The 15,049-nt window shown below is 37.4% G+C and overlaps 1 protein-coding gene across 3 annotated transcripts in view; it reads left to right on the top strand.

The window, feature by feature from the left end:
- Positions 1 to 876: 876 nt before the first annotated feature.
- Positions 877 to 15,049, top strand: part of LOC111341668 (uncharacterized) — a 37,716-nt gene continuing 23,543 nt past the window's right edge. For 2 of the 3 annotated variants that reach the window (XM_088738427.1, XM_088738429.1), the window contains exons 1-13: positions 877 to 991; positions 5,881 to 5,979; positions 6,283 to 6,371; positions 6,579 to 6,655; positions 8,702 to 8,771; positions 9,756 to 9,841; positions 10,161 to 10,218; positions 10,320 to 10,386; positions 10,613 to 10,674; positions 11,601 to 11,705; positions 12,708 to 12,779; positions 13,497 to 13,666; positions 14,051 to 14,132. In XM_088738427.1, coding sequence (XP_088594553.1) covers positions 5,898 to 5,979; positions 6,283 to 6,371; positions 6,579 to 6,655; positions 8,702 to 8,771; positions 9,756 to 9,841; positions 10,161 to 10,218; positions 10,320 to 10,386; positions 10,613 to 10,674; positions 11,601 to 11,705; positions 12,708 to 12,779; positions 13,497 to 13,666; positions 14,051 to 14,132 — 1,020 coding nt within the window. In that variant the 5' untranslated portion in view covers positions 877 to 991; positions 5,881 to 5,897. Of the gene's footprint in view, positions 992 to 5,652; positions 5,692 to 5,880; positions 5,980 to 6,282; positions 6,372 to 6,578; positions 6,656 to 8,701; positions 8,772 to 9,755; positions 9,842 to 10,160; positions 10,219 to 10,319; positions 10,387 to 10,612; positions 10,675 to 11,600; positions 11,706 to 12,707; positions 12,780 to 13,496; positions 13,667 to 14,050; positions 14,133 to 15,049 lie in introns of those variants that run through there. The other variant, XM_088738428.1, reaches the window with a different exon arrangement.

Genomic DNA, 15,049 nt, shown 5'->3' on the forward strand with positions numbered 1-15,049 from the left:
GCAAAGATTGACAATGGCCCGTTAGATAAACTTCTCTACTCTTAGTGTTTATGCCCGAGTCGTGATGTAGCCCATTTAGTTAAAGGGGAATAATTGTGTTCCAAGTATTAAATCGTTACGGTAAGTGTCGTTAAGAAACTCAGTCATCCTTCAAGTAATGAGGTGCTTTTGTGTCTTGAGTAAGATGCTTTTAATTCATAATTATGGCTATGGTTTCTCATCGCACGTTTCATATTAGGGAGTATATCTGCTCTCTCCTTTTACCAGCAAATTTACGGATAATGGAATTAGTTTGACAAGGTGTAAGTCCTTTATTTTCAAAACGACTGGTACAGAACAAATGAAATTATTACTGAGTATTCAAATGTCAACTAGTTGCATGCATAATACGAAAAAACGTGAACAAAATCTTAAATCAAGCTGGTGTTTTTCTACTTTGCTCCAATACCTTTGCTTAAATATTCACAAATTTGTTTTAACACGCCTATTTCTGGCGGTTTCTTTTCAATTTTACAGTCATGTTTGCAATTTTTTTTTTGTAGTGAATTTTACCGTCACTTTGCCCCCCGATGATAGGCTAAAACATTTCAAAAATAAACCTTTCCTAGAAGATCTTTCTTAAGTGTCTCATTATCAACGGGGGGTGGCCTTTTTCTTGATGAAAAGCATTTTTATATGGCGAGCCTGAAGGCATTGTTCAAAAGACAGAGAACAAGATATGATTAATCTGTCTTTAGATGTGCAGCCGAATGGGAAAGAGAGAAAAAAGCACTTTTGTTTTTTTAGATCTCTTTGGCGTGGAAACGGCGTAGACCTGAAGGCACGGGCGGTGGTTATTAAATGGGCGGTCGTTGTCTCTTAATGAGCAGTCAGACAATTGCAACATACATTTAAATAAAAGTGGTAAAAGGTTCTACTCACGTAGTCTTCATTGCATCCCCCATGAGACGCATCTACTGATGATTCCGAAGAACTCTACAGGCTGAACAAGGTTTGTTTTTAACATGAGAAATGTTGTTCAGCTCCGCCTAGACGATCAAACATTCTCGGGCGTGATGTAAGAAGATCATGTTTGGCAGGGGATTAAAAGTGTTAGATATCGTTTTGGTAATTAATTAATCACCAAAGGGCTGAGAAAACCCAAGCGGACTTTAACGACAGTGTTTTTCATTTTTTTAGCTCTGGTCTCTAACACCCTTCGTCTACTAATTACAAAGCAAAGAAAGTGATCTTGATTGAGGTTTTCCTTAATGAACAGTTCCTCAAACTCACAGGCGCAACTTTACGGCTGCTGTTGCGTGACGTAAGAGCATTCTTAAGCATTCCCAGTTCCACTATACCTAATTGCTTGTAGTTGAGCGATAGCATTTGTAATTAATTGTACAAGAATCATATCTACCGTTAATCGCCGGTGCTCCCTTTGCTTTCAAATACATTGACTCAACAGAGTATATGCAATTTCAGAAGCCTAAGAATTGTTGTAGGTTGTAATACGAGTGAGGCCATCATTTGCATAGAAAGATTCGGCCTGCGGGTTCTTCTTTTTGATGCACTCACTCTCGTAAGCGGTTGGCTGAAGTTTAATACGACTCTAGTTTGATAACTTGTTAATTCTTGTCTGACTAGTTAAAAATGGATAAACTAGCCATTTGGATAAACAATCGAACAAAAAATCACTAAGCAAGAGAGATGCCGAACTCGTGAAAAAGAAATGGCGAGATAATTTTGATCAATGAATTGTTACGTATAGAGGGTATTTAGGAATTTGTGTTGTTGCGCTGTTGCTCGCAAGTTTTTTCATACGGCATTTAAATGAATAAAAACCATACTGCGAAATTGTGGTTTCCTTAAATCTTGCAGGGTGTGTTTTTGAAGTTCCTGAGTGCACGTAGCCGAAACTAATTGTGTCGTTGGGGTTTCTTGTTCAGTAGACCCTCGTGCACTAATCGTTGACCCTTGTCGTCGTTGTGGGGACTAAATTTAGCTTATCTTAAGAGAATAAATTTCACAATATGCCGAAGGATATCTTTGAGAACTCAACATATTGAGCACAACATCTTTTAAACGAAACATACGATATGTTGCAAGGTCCTCGTAGATCCGAAAGATTAGCAAATGACCGGATTTTTTTCCACAACGACGACAAGAGTCAACGATTAGTGCACAAGGGTCTACTGAACAAGAAACCACAAGGCATGCTAATATGAAATAAATTGATCATTCAAGTGCAACTTATTCAAATCCAAGATAAAAATGAACGATTTTAATTAATTCATAAATGTCAGTATGTCTTCCACGTAAACCGCACGGGTGTCAGAGGTTAATCGAATTCAAAATCACCCTTGTACAGAATAAAATTATGATATTTCAACTGCTAGGCCGAGGAGAAATTTCGCGTGGCATCAGTCGAAAGTTCCCCTCAGGGCGCATCGTTTAATCTGAAAGCACACTCCCTCTCATTTCTGCATTAAGTGCGAACTACAATTTGTCAGAGACCTTTCAATAAAATTCAACATTCTCAAAATCACCCCTTTTGGATTTCGCCTACGCCTTTTTGTGGCTACTACCTCCAAAAGGAGGCGAAGCCACACATGTTATCGAGATGAATAAGTAGGTGAATGAGTGACTGAGTATAACAATAGAATACCGATCTTGACTCCATTTTGACTCGATGTTTCCCTGTGCAACTTAGTTTAGGCCTGAAATTTTTTTCTCAGGTCTGATTTCCACTATTGCTCAAATAGTGCTTTACTGCGAAGGATCGTTCTTATATACGTCTCATAACCGCAGTTCACTCATATGTTTCATATGTTTGTTGTTGTTCGATTTATCATCCACGGGTTTATATCGAATTAATTTGATGGCCTGCTCCCAGTTGGCTTGTTAGCTCAATTGGTAGAGCGCTGCACTAGTATCGCAGAGGTCAGTGGTTCGATTCCCGTACAGGCCTGAAATTTTTTTCTCAGGTCTGATTTCCACTATTGCTCAAATAGTGCTTTACTGCGAAGGATCGTTCTTATATACGTCTCATAACCGCAGTTCACTCATATGTTTCATATGTTTGTTGTTGTTCGATTTATCATCCACGGGTTTATATCGAATTAATTTGATGGCCTGCTCCCAGTTGGCTTGTTAGCTCAATTGGTAGAGCGCTGCACTAGTATCGCAGAGGTCAGTGGTTCGAATCCCGTACAGGCCTGAAATTTTTTTCTCAGGTCTGATTTCCACTATTGCTCAAATAGTGCTTTACTGCGAAGGATCGTTCTTATATACGTTAGTTTTTTTTACTTATTTCTTAGTAGTTCGACATTCGCGCTTGATACATGGTTGAGGTCTCTCATTTTGTTATTTCTGGCTCATAGCTACAAGCCAATTATGTTTTCAGGTCTCGCCGTGACACTACGCAAGACAGCAGAAAGCGATAAACGATAAGCATCTCACAATCATTTCAGGATTGCGCGCGATTTAAGTAAAAGGTTTACCTTGAAGAAATATCTTAATAACTGTGATCGATGCATCATAAAACTTAGGGGGAAGACTCTTTCTTTGAAGATAGAGCATTTTGCTATTTAAATCAGGGGATTATGAAGATCTGAAGATATGATCTTTTCAGTACGTGCCGTGACTCTACAAAAGACTATAAACATCTCATAATAATTTCACAGTGGCATCCACCGACGCATAAATTAAATCAGACCTTTTCCTTTCACAAATATTTCAATAGAAGTGATCTGCACATCATGAAAGCTTCAAGGAAAACTTTTTTCTTTCTTTACAAAGAGAGCACTGTACTATTTGAATCAGCGACTTATGCCGAAAAGGGCTGCTAACGGTTGTGATGCGAGCAAGCAGCGAAATACGATACCTTGAGTTATTTAACAGAATGATGAAAAGAAGGAAAGGTGATCCGGAGGAGTGGCGGAAGAGGGAGCTTTAACAACGAGAGCGGCAACGGCAACGAGAACGGCAGAAAACAATAGGCTTAATGAGCAAAAACAATCGCCCTTCACGTACGTCTAACATTTTGGTACATTTCTTTGCCGTTCTCGGCAAAACAACAACGTGAAATAACCAAATTTTACGTTTTCTCGAGAACGTGAGCGCATGACGGTTAATTTTTCTTTCTTTTTCCTTACTTTAACGCCGTGCGTAGTGATATAGAGGTTTTACACAGAAGCCATTTTAGATGGCAGGAACAATAGATTATTTTACCCATGGGAAAATAATTCTTTCTTATCAAAAATATTTTCATTGTTCCTGCCATCCAACATGGCTGCTGTGCAAAACCTCTATAGTCCCTGAATAGTTCGACAACATTTTCCAAGTGAAGCACATCGGAATAATCTCGAAAGAGTTACAAAAACGAAAAGTTAGATTTTGACACGACGTTTTCGTTGCCGTTGCTGTCGCCGTCGTCGTTGCTAAAGCTCCACAAAAATATCTTAAGACGCGGAACAACGAAATATCCCGGCTAAAACGAGGAATGCTTTTTAGTACAAATTAAAAGCCTAAAAAAGAAATTGCGACAACATAAGAAAATTATTTACAATTAGAAGGCGAAATTAAGAGAAGCATGGGTAATCACTGTTGTAGCATAGAGTAGGGGAACCACGAGGACTAATACCGTCAAGTTTCAGACTGTTTTCTTTGTGGCTGAAATGCGAATTAAAGGATCCTCATTTCACTGTAGAAGTCATTCGATCTACAGATAAAAAAAAAAAACACCGAATGCAAAAAGAGAACAAACCTAAATGTTTTTTTCGTCTCCTAAAATAATTTAATGAATGGGAGACCCACTTTGAGACGATGTTATTTCTCTTCTGAAACTAAATCTCATTATCACCGATTCTTTTTCTTTTTCTAGTTACTTTCATCATTTTGCTTATTTCTAATTTTAAGATAACTGAGAGCTTGAGGATATGGAATGGTATGAGAGCCGAAGACTCGTTCCTTTCCCTGATATTTAGTACCACGGTAACAGAATAAAAGCTAAGACACAAATTCAACCCCGGAAAATGGAAAATCTTTCTATTATGCAAGCTTTTTTTCTTTTTGCGACATTATCGAAAGTTCCACCATTTTTGATAAAGAGGTTTGAAATGATCATGCTAGTTCGTGCGTGTGTTTCAAAGTGAATCACTACAGATGGAAATTATACTTGTAAATAGCTAATAATTAGGCGATATGGGAGAAGCATGGAAGCAGTTTAAGATGCCTTTTTTTTAAATATCTTTCAAAGATCGATGGCCCATGCACTAGTACTCTTTTATGAAACGCCATAAATTAGACAGACTTGTTTTTAACCAATTAAATGTAAAACACTTTGGAAATAGAAAAAAGCGCACGATTTTTTAGCTCTATAATAACACACATGCTAATTCACTTTATTAGTATTTTCTTCAGTTTAGCAGCGCTGAGGTTATGTTATCGATGAAACTTAAACATCTAAGTCTTCTAAAAATCATTTCCCATCATTAAGTTGTACATATAAAGCTGCACCGTGTAACTTGAATAGTCTGTAAACATTAAAGTCTTGCACCATTTACTAATGATCATGAGAGTATGTGGCTACATTTGCATACTTAACACTGAATAATAAGCTCTTCTTTTGTATATAAAAAGGCGTAGATGACTAAATACTGCACCAAACGAGCTTGAAATAGTGACAAAGATCAGTTTATCTAAGGTGTGGTGAGTAATGTTTGATACTCGACTTTACCTACTTTTTCTTTTTGAAGGAAGTGTGGAAGAAATTGTCGTCAGCTCCTCTCTTTTTCTTGTCTAAAGACCTCTGTGACACCTCATTTATGCTTGCAAGCGCTGTCTGGCAAAAAAAAATAAATTAAGAAATTCAACTTATTCTATTTGTTTTTACTCAAGGAAGAGTTGAAGAGACTATGGTGAAACGGAGAGCGGACTGTTTGCTGATCATTTGCGCGTTGTGGCTGTTTTGGCTCTATGGCAGTTTACATTACGCAGGTATGCCTTTTTTCGCGCTTCAGTTTTCCTAACTTCGAATGAATTGAACATAACCTTTCGACGTGAAGTCTCCAGCTTTTATGTCAGGCATCTTTTTTGCGATCTCTTTCCCCTACTTCAAATGAATTCTTTTGTATATAAAAAGGCGTAGATGACTAAATACTGCACCAAAACGAACTTGAGATAGTAAGAACGATCAGTTTATCTGAGGTGTGGTGAGTGATGTTTGATACTCGATTTTACCCAATTTTTCTTTTTGAAGGAAGTGTGTCGATCCTCTCACTAAACTGTTTTAATCCTCAGATGGGCATTACGACAATGCTTATCACCTCACACGCCCAGACCGAGTAGATGGCAGAAGGGAAAAGAGAGATCTTTCGACCTCTGAAAAGGTTCTCTATTCAAAGAATTTTATTTCTTGATTTATTTTTTTTTCTATTTGCATTTTCAATGCAATTTCCAGTATATTTATTTTGAACTGAGGGTTATTAAGCAGACAATGTTTCTCGATTGCAAGACAAGAACATCGATACAAAGGATTTTTTGTTCGGAGCTGTAATTACTGGCAAATAACTATATTTCATGCTAAACTGTTACAGGGAGTTCACGTTGACACCGCCTCGTATCGCTTGACTGCTTTTGACAAGGACTGGACCCTGGATGTAAAACGAAACAAGTATGTTTTATTAACTATCGTGCGATTTTTCATTTGTACTTCTTGAAACGAACACGCCTGACTTGTTATCGTACAGTAGTTGATTCGCTTGTTCACTTTTTCCGTATTTCATTTGTCTTTTCGATCATTGTTTCATTAACTGACGCAGTTGTTTCACTAATCACCTTGTAAACAGAAGGTCCCCTATTCGAGGGTCTCACTGGGGTTAACCGTCAACCGTCAAATGGCCAAAATATTAACCATCAACCGTCAAAAACGCAATATTTTTACCGTCAACCGTCAAATAAGCGAGCCAATGTTAGCTATCAAATGCCTCAGGTATCCTTAATTAAAAACTAAAAGAATGCTTTAATTGGGGTCAAGTTCCGTTGTTTATAAATAAATGTTTTGGTATATCACAAAAATACATTTAGGTAAGTGCTCTTCCAGTCTCGATTAAAACTGTTTAGCGACAGAACTGACTTCCAGAATGGAAACACTTCCGGCGTCCTAAAACGTCAGTCATTTACTTATAAAGGGTGTTATAAAATAAAAGTTCTTTACAAACGCGTAATTATGCTAAATTACAGCCAAATTCGCGCATTTAGTTCGTTTTATAGACGACATTCCAAAAACTTAACCGTCAACCTTCAAATGACCTAAAATTTAGCCGTCAACCGTCCGGCAAAAGGGCATATTTTTAACCGTCGACTATCAACGTGTCTCCCCCCACCCTCCATATAGAGACCCCTAAACCCCTTTGTAAAAGTCAGTCACGTAAAAATATTGCCTTTTTCACGCATCACGAATATCCAAAACCCCATCACGCTCGCGTGAAATAAAAAAAAAAATCACGTTGAATTACTATCTTATTTTTCTAGTCTGGTCCAGTCTTACGCGACAAATGTCACGTCTCATCTTAGATATTCAAGAACCAGTAGTGGTCTGTTTTGCGACTTTTATCTATCCACAAGAAGTCCATCTCCTTGCACCACCTAACCACAGTCATTCGAGAACAATACTTGCATTTTAAAAACGATAAAATAACCTGAAGTTCATCACGCAAAACAGAATGGTTCGCGAATCACATTTAATTCAGCTCTTAATTCACGGGTCACTTTTAAATAAAAAAATTCTTCTACGTAGACATGAAACGACCTTACCGTCTTTAATCATGATTCACGAAAAATAAAAAATTTAAATCACGATTCACGACAAAAAAATATTGGCCCAATCACGCTTCACGTAACACGTAAAAAGTATAGGGGACCGTCTAGACGGTATGGCACTACGTAGCACTGTATCAATATTTATTATCCACATGTGCATCGAGGAGTACAAATAACTTGCGAGACGAGCACATGTACAAATATCACGCGATATTTGTATGCAAGAAATATCCGCTAAATTCTCCTGCACTGAAATAACAATTTGATATTTGGCGTGTTAGATAATAAATCTATTATTAAATGTTTTATTGTGTAGTATAACTGAGTATTTTTGCTTGTTAATTGTATTCTGACTCGCCCTAAAGGCTCGTCACAATACGGCACAACTCGTAAAAATACTCAGCGATGTTGCACAACAAAAAGTCTAATAAGATGTATTTGTTATCCAACTGCGCTTGCCAGAGTACAATTAACGCCCAAAACGATTAGTATCTCACGGTATTTGTACTCCGGAGAACCAGTCAAACTGGTTTTCTTGCATCGCGCAAGCCACAAATTGGAGTGAAGTTACCATTTAAATTATTTTTCTGACGACGAAGAGTAGGAATGGCTAGCGAATATTGATCCAGGTTTATAAGATAAATGTAACGAAAACAAGCAGTCAGACTACGATGAAATTGCCGCGCCAATTCCTTTTCGCTTCCGCACTCCTCGTTAATAAATATCCGCGAAATTCATCCGCACTAAAATAACAGTTTAGCGTGTTGGATTATAAATCTCTTATTTAACGTTTTTTTGTGTAGTACCGCTGAGTATTTTTACGACCTTCCTGTATTTTTACGAGCCCGTATTGCAATCTTTAATGAGATATATGTATATTCCTTTTTTCTTTTTTCAGGGAACTTATTCATCCATCTTTTTCTGTTCGTACATTTGCAAATGATGGGTCGCACATTATCAGTCAACAGGTACAGAATTAATGACATATGTCGGACGCGTTATAGAATTATGAACAGGTCTTAATAAAGGACTAGTGACTACCCTGTACTTTTCACTTTGGTGGAAAGAGTTTTTATGAACGAAAACAGTTGTAAGAAGTTTCCCAACCCCCCCCCCCCCCGCAAAAAAAGATGGCAATAAATTGGCTTTTCTGCTTATGCCATCCCCTATGACAAGTTAGTTACCAAATAGAGTCACCGATTCTGAGCATCGTTTATTCAATACTTCACTAGTGACAGCATCTATGATATCAGAGAAATGCTAAAAACAAATGAGATGCGCAACTTCAAACAATCATTAATTAACACGCCAATTACTCTGTAAGAAATAACCATTCCTATACCAAATATCTAGGTTAGGAAATACCAACATGTTTCTGATACAAATTTCTTTAAAAAAACTATTTACTTGAACCAAGGGATAATATTTGACCTTCCGTGTGGGAAAAGTCATGTTGTTGACGGCGCTGACTGAAGTTTCATCAGAGTCGACTGACAATGATCATCTACTCCGATAATGATTTTTGCTGAGTTTGTTCAAACGTCAGTCACCAACGCCGCCAACAATCCTTCTTAGGACTACGCTTCCTCAAACGATCAGAATACAGGATTGGTATTCTGTAATATTGAGGAAGAATTGAGAAGAGGGCTGCAGACTCTGTGGTCATCTTGAATTCTATAAAAGTTATTGTGACAGAGAATATAATATTCAACCGACTAGCCTGCTTTCAGGCGGTCGTTGTTGTATGCGCGAAACTCAGCGAGTGATAAAGCGAGGGGGAGGGTGGTTTTTCTCCCCCCCCTCCCCCTCCCCCTCGCTTTGTTATTCGTTCCAGATCTTCCACCCGTCCAATATGTCGACCAAATATATTCGCCGCGTTGAACCTTGCACATACCAACTATTACCGCCTGCAAGCAGGTTATTAACCAACAATTTCTTCTCATCGTCCTCAGGGCGTCGTTGATCATTGTCACTATCAGGGCTCCATCCGGAGTTTAAAGGATTCAAATGTTGTCCTTAACACTTGTTCTGGATTGAGGTACTGTTTTTCTTTGTTAAATCTAATTTTTGTATGATATCTTCTTTCCTTTTCGCCGCAATTTTCTCCACAAGGAATAAGCAATGAAGAAGAAAAGAAAATTAAAAATTCAGAAACTATTTTCTATACGAAACTCTTTAAATTCGCCCGAGGGAAGATTAAAAAAATCTTACTTTAATCGATTATCTGCCGTCTGCTAGCATGGTTATTATACATATACGCTGAATCTGCAAGGATTTTGCAAGGATCCCGTAGTTCTTACGAAAGGATATTGATGATCATTTGCCACTCAGTTATGAATATCATTTGTTCTCAACAGAGGTTTAATTGATGATGGCCATGAGACATTTTACATCACACCTGAGAATGGACAAAAAGTAAGTTTTGACCAGGATAAAAATTCTCCCCATTAAGCTTTTTCCATCGGATTTAATCTTTATCGAAACTCCCCTCGAATGTTTCTTGCTTTTAATTTCAGGAGCACGGAATTCACAGAGTTAGCAGAGCCAAAGAAGACGAGTTTAAAGAAATTCTTGATAAGTGTGGTAAATCAGAAATTTTATTGTTTAGACGCAAAACATTTGCCTTTCTCTTGAAACGTTCTAGGGATTTAACTGATTTCTAAAGAAAAAAAATTGCTGGTGCGTAAAACCAAATCAACACCTTGCGCTAAAATATCATATCATGTATAAAGAAAGGCAACTTACTTTTTATGCTATGAAATAAAGAAATAAATGAATAAATAAATGAGGAACATCTTATTTTTTGCAGGAAACAAAGAAGCACAGGCAGACTCTCATTCCTCACGCGAACTTCTGAGTCCATTTTCACGGGTTAGTATTTAAGTTTGAACTATTAAAAAAAAATATTTTTTATTTCGACTTGGTTTGCGAGGATTATTTGGATGATTTATAGTCGTTTCGATACAAGTCGATTCGTAACAAGCTGGGGTCGATTCGATATATCGACAAAGTCGGTTCGATCCACGTAGAAAGTTGTTTCGATGCAACTTCAGTCGTTTCTATAGTAGCTATTGAAGGAATACTTGGATGTCTGGATTAAGGGATGATATACCAAAACTAACCTTAAGAGGTGCCGAAAAGTGCATCTTTCACGATTCATGCAAATACTTCGAACACTCGCTCAAAACACGCTCAGAGATCTGCTCTAGATTGAACCAAGAGATTATAAACTCTTGATTGAACTCATATTTTTTAGACGTGAACAGGAGCTTTCAAATGAAAATACTATAAAAATAATCGTGCACTGACATTGAACTTACATGTACACTTTTTTCGTGCCTTCCTTGAGTCATATGCGCTGATCGATGTATGTGCTTTTTCGGAGATGCAATATCCTCTCGAAGGAGGGTCTATGTACGAACCACTGCGAGTAATCCCGAATGAGTCTGCGACAATTATTTTTAACGCTGTGATGACGAATATCATTAACGATTTGTTATCTACCACACTATCGAAGGGAAATAAAACGATTCTTTCAGTACCTGACACTTTGCGTGACACGTTGACGTGAGAAGTGTTGTCTGTATTACTATCGACAACGGCAAATTGGCCAATCAGATTAATAACGACTTTATTGCCGATTGTAGTAAGAAAGTAAATAACGTAAGAACCAAGCACATAAAGAATATCCAAGTCTTAAAGAGATTTGTTATCAAATTAAGAGCATATCATTTCAAATAAATGAGGATGATTTGCAATTATCAATGATCTTTATTTATTGATTTTTTTTTATTTAGATAAGAAGAAGCATATCGGGTCACATTGATGAATTCTACAAACCATTTCTGACAACAGATGAGACGCGGTACAACGAACTCGCGATTTGTGTGGATTTTGAAATGGTTGGTACCACAGCTGATTGCTTCTGCTGCAAAAGAAATATATCAGAGAGAGTTAGCACCGCGTTTGCGTGAAACGCGAGCGACAAGAGTGGCCACGCGACCTTGTTTTTCCCACTATTTTTTCACGTTTGTCGGTTGCACTTTACCGTTTCCAAGTGAAGTAACCTGTTTTCGTTTGCCATATCGGTAAGATTTTCTTCACTTTTCCTCTCACAGAGAAAACCTTAATTGCCGGAAAAAGGACACCAAAACTATTCCCTGTCAGGCATACAAGGCCGCTTCATGTCCACCATGATGTAAGCTCACGCGAGGTTGAAGCAGAAAGAGTCAAACTATTTTACGTGAAACTTGGAAGGGCAAGCTAACGTTTGCCGTTTCACGTAAAAGCCGTGCAAAATCTCTCTATAATATATTACTTTACAATCTGGCGAATCCCTTTTTCCAACAATATTCCCTGCTTTGTATTGCCCACATCGTTTATATGATAAGCTGAAAATATGAATCATATACACATTTTCATTGGTCCTTACAATGCACTTATATCTATCGGAGGACAGACTCGTAGTTGACGTCACCATTAACAACGGTTTACTTTATTATGTAAACTTTTAGATTCGTGATTCTTTGAATGGTGGGCTGTGATAAAGACTAACACGCACTGACAAAAATGCTTTGTTTCTTACCAATGATTTGATTTGAGTTTATCTAGTCATATCTCACTAATGACTGGCTTTCAATAAGAAAACAATGCTGTATTAAGCTAAGGGGAGAAGGCCTTTATGAGCTGGTCGACAGATACTTCCCTGTAATCATTAGCATACAAGGGCCACATAGGCAAGAGTTTATGACTTAAGCGAAATGTTTAATAAATTGAATATATTTAGCTTGTAAAGGCGGTACGCCGACTAAGCAATAGCGATTGAAATTATTTGCGATTTACTACTGAGAATAACGCTACTGATTCGAATAACCAAAGATAACCAGGTCATCTTTTTTCAATAGTACAGCAACCATGACAATGATACCAAAGCTGTCACAGACCGTGTCATTACATTGGTGAATGCTGTTGATGCGGTACGTAAGTAATTTTTAAACGTTTTCATTTCTTGTACTTTGTCCCATTTATTTTCTATTTAACGTAAAGACAACAGATACAGATTTCAAAAAGAATCGCTTTTGCAATCGATTCAAACTTTGAAAATATATGTTATATGACAACATTGATTTATAACATTGCTTCTAAGTTTAAATTTAAAGTCATCTGAAGAATCTATATTTAATCCATAAAGAACAAATGTTTATAATTTTGTAAATACTTTTCATATGTTAAGGTGACAGTTGGCAGCCCTTTCGCGTTGTTTTGCTTTTTGATATTGATTGATAGAAGCATACTGGTATGAAAGAAGCTTTTTTACCATCATACTTCCTTATTCCATCTCTCTGATGTAAATGGTTTCCATGGCAGTTGCTTACAAGTCTTCTATTTTATCAATTTTTTTTCCTATTGAATTATCTAAGCTAATGGTAAATTCATGCGAAACCACTCGGGCTAATGAGCTTGCTTCAATGTATTTCTACATACAAGTATCGCAAGAACAGAGACTATGGGATAATGAGGGGTCATACTTCTTTCCTTATTTTAAAATCAAAACTTATTTAGAATACTGTTGATACATGCATTTCGTGTATTTCCTGATTTGGCAATGGGTGTTTGAGCTGATAATCGAGTCACAAGAAATGTTTTCTATTACAAGCCACCTTGAATTATTCTAATTACTTTCTCTTCCACAGATTTATCAGCGAATAAATATCAGGATAGTCTTAAAGGTGTTGGAGATCTGGACCAATGGTGATCCTTATAAGCGAGAGAATGACCGAGACCTAGAGTTAAAGAACTTTAGGACTTACCGAAATGATATTCTGATGAAAAAATTTCCTCACGACAATGCACAATTACTAAGGTAAAAATTGCCCTTTCGACACAGCAGTATTGAGGGACCAGTCATAACTCATCACCTGTGGGGGGTGGGGATTTTATTTGAGGGGGGATCGCGTGGTTTTCAAAAGGAACAGGGGGGAATCAGTCATCGCCAACAGGATATAAAAGGCGACCTAGAAAAGATTGACTATCAATTAACTGCCAAGGATGTACCGAAGATTAAATTTCCGAAATCCCTCCAACAGGTCAATTTATACTGAACTGGAAGAGAACAAGTTTAGCATAAAAGATGTTTTATCAATAGCTAAGCATAATTATTCCGTACATTAAATTTTATATTCATGATTATTCAGGATATATTCAATGATCTATACCACAAAATTTGCCATTTTTCATTCTTTTCCAGTCACCGATCCTGGCCAGGAGGGACCGTTGGTTATGCATGGGTCAACGGGATGTGTGGTGGAAATTCAAATGGAATAAATTCCGTAAGTTATGCAGCCGAGTAAATGACAAATAACACGGCAGCCGAATGTCTGCGCATGTGCAAACGTTGTAAAAGCTAGGTGACGTGCATTCAGAACCAAGTTGTCTCAGTATTTATAAACAACCCAAACACCAGTGGATCAAAGTGTTTTAAAACGTACAACTTTTTTGATGAGGCTAAAAAAATGGCAAATTAAGGCGATACCCGTAATCAATCTTTATGTTTCGCTGTTTAGAATCCTATGAAGGTTTGAATTGATCCCATTTCGCATACCCGGCGTTTCGACTGTTGTCATTTGACAGATACAGGTCGCATCCGCGTTATTCGCAGTATCTCTCACTGAGGTCCGATCGCGAATCACGAGAATTCTCCTTGCTAAAGAGCGGGCGCACACGCTGTTTCACGATTAGAAATACGCCTTATTAATACTAGGATTTAGAGCTCAATAGACAATTCTATGGTAAACAGGCCTCAGAATCAATGTGTGATGAAACTGAAGCTCCTTGGGCGAGGAAAAACCATTTAAGAGCTTTCAAAAGGTTCAGTATTCATTCTACCAACCAGATGTTCCCAATACAGCCTTCAGACTTTCTTAATTATATTGTACAAGAGCTTGTTTTTTAACTGCTATCCAGGCCATCTAAAGAATATGTTTAGTTTTCGGTCTGTATCCTATAATCTACGCGGAAATTATATTTTGTCTCTATCGTCTACAAAAACAACTACTTATGGTCTTCACTCCTTTTCATATCTGGCTTCAAAACTATGGAACTCTCTTCCGGACTCTTTTAGAACGTCTGACTTTTCTGATTTCAAGCGCAAGATTCTACAGTATGACTCTTTCTCATAGTTAAATTTTAGAATGTTACAATTTTACATTTTACATTTTGCATTTTAGTAGTAGTTAGAATTATACTT

The sequence above is a fragment of the Stylophora pistillata genome, chromosome 11 (genome assembly GCF_964205215.1).
Source record: "Stylophora pistillata chromosome 11, jaStyPist1.2, whole genome shotgun sequence".
Taxonomy (NCBI): Eukaryota; Metazoa; Cnidaria; class Anthozoa; order Scleractinia; family Pocilloporidae; genus Stylophora; species Stylophora pistillata.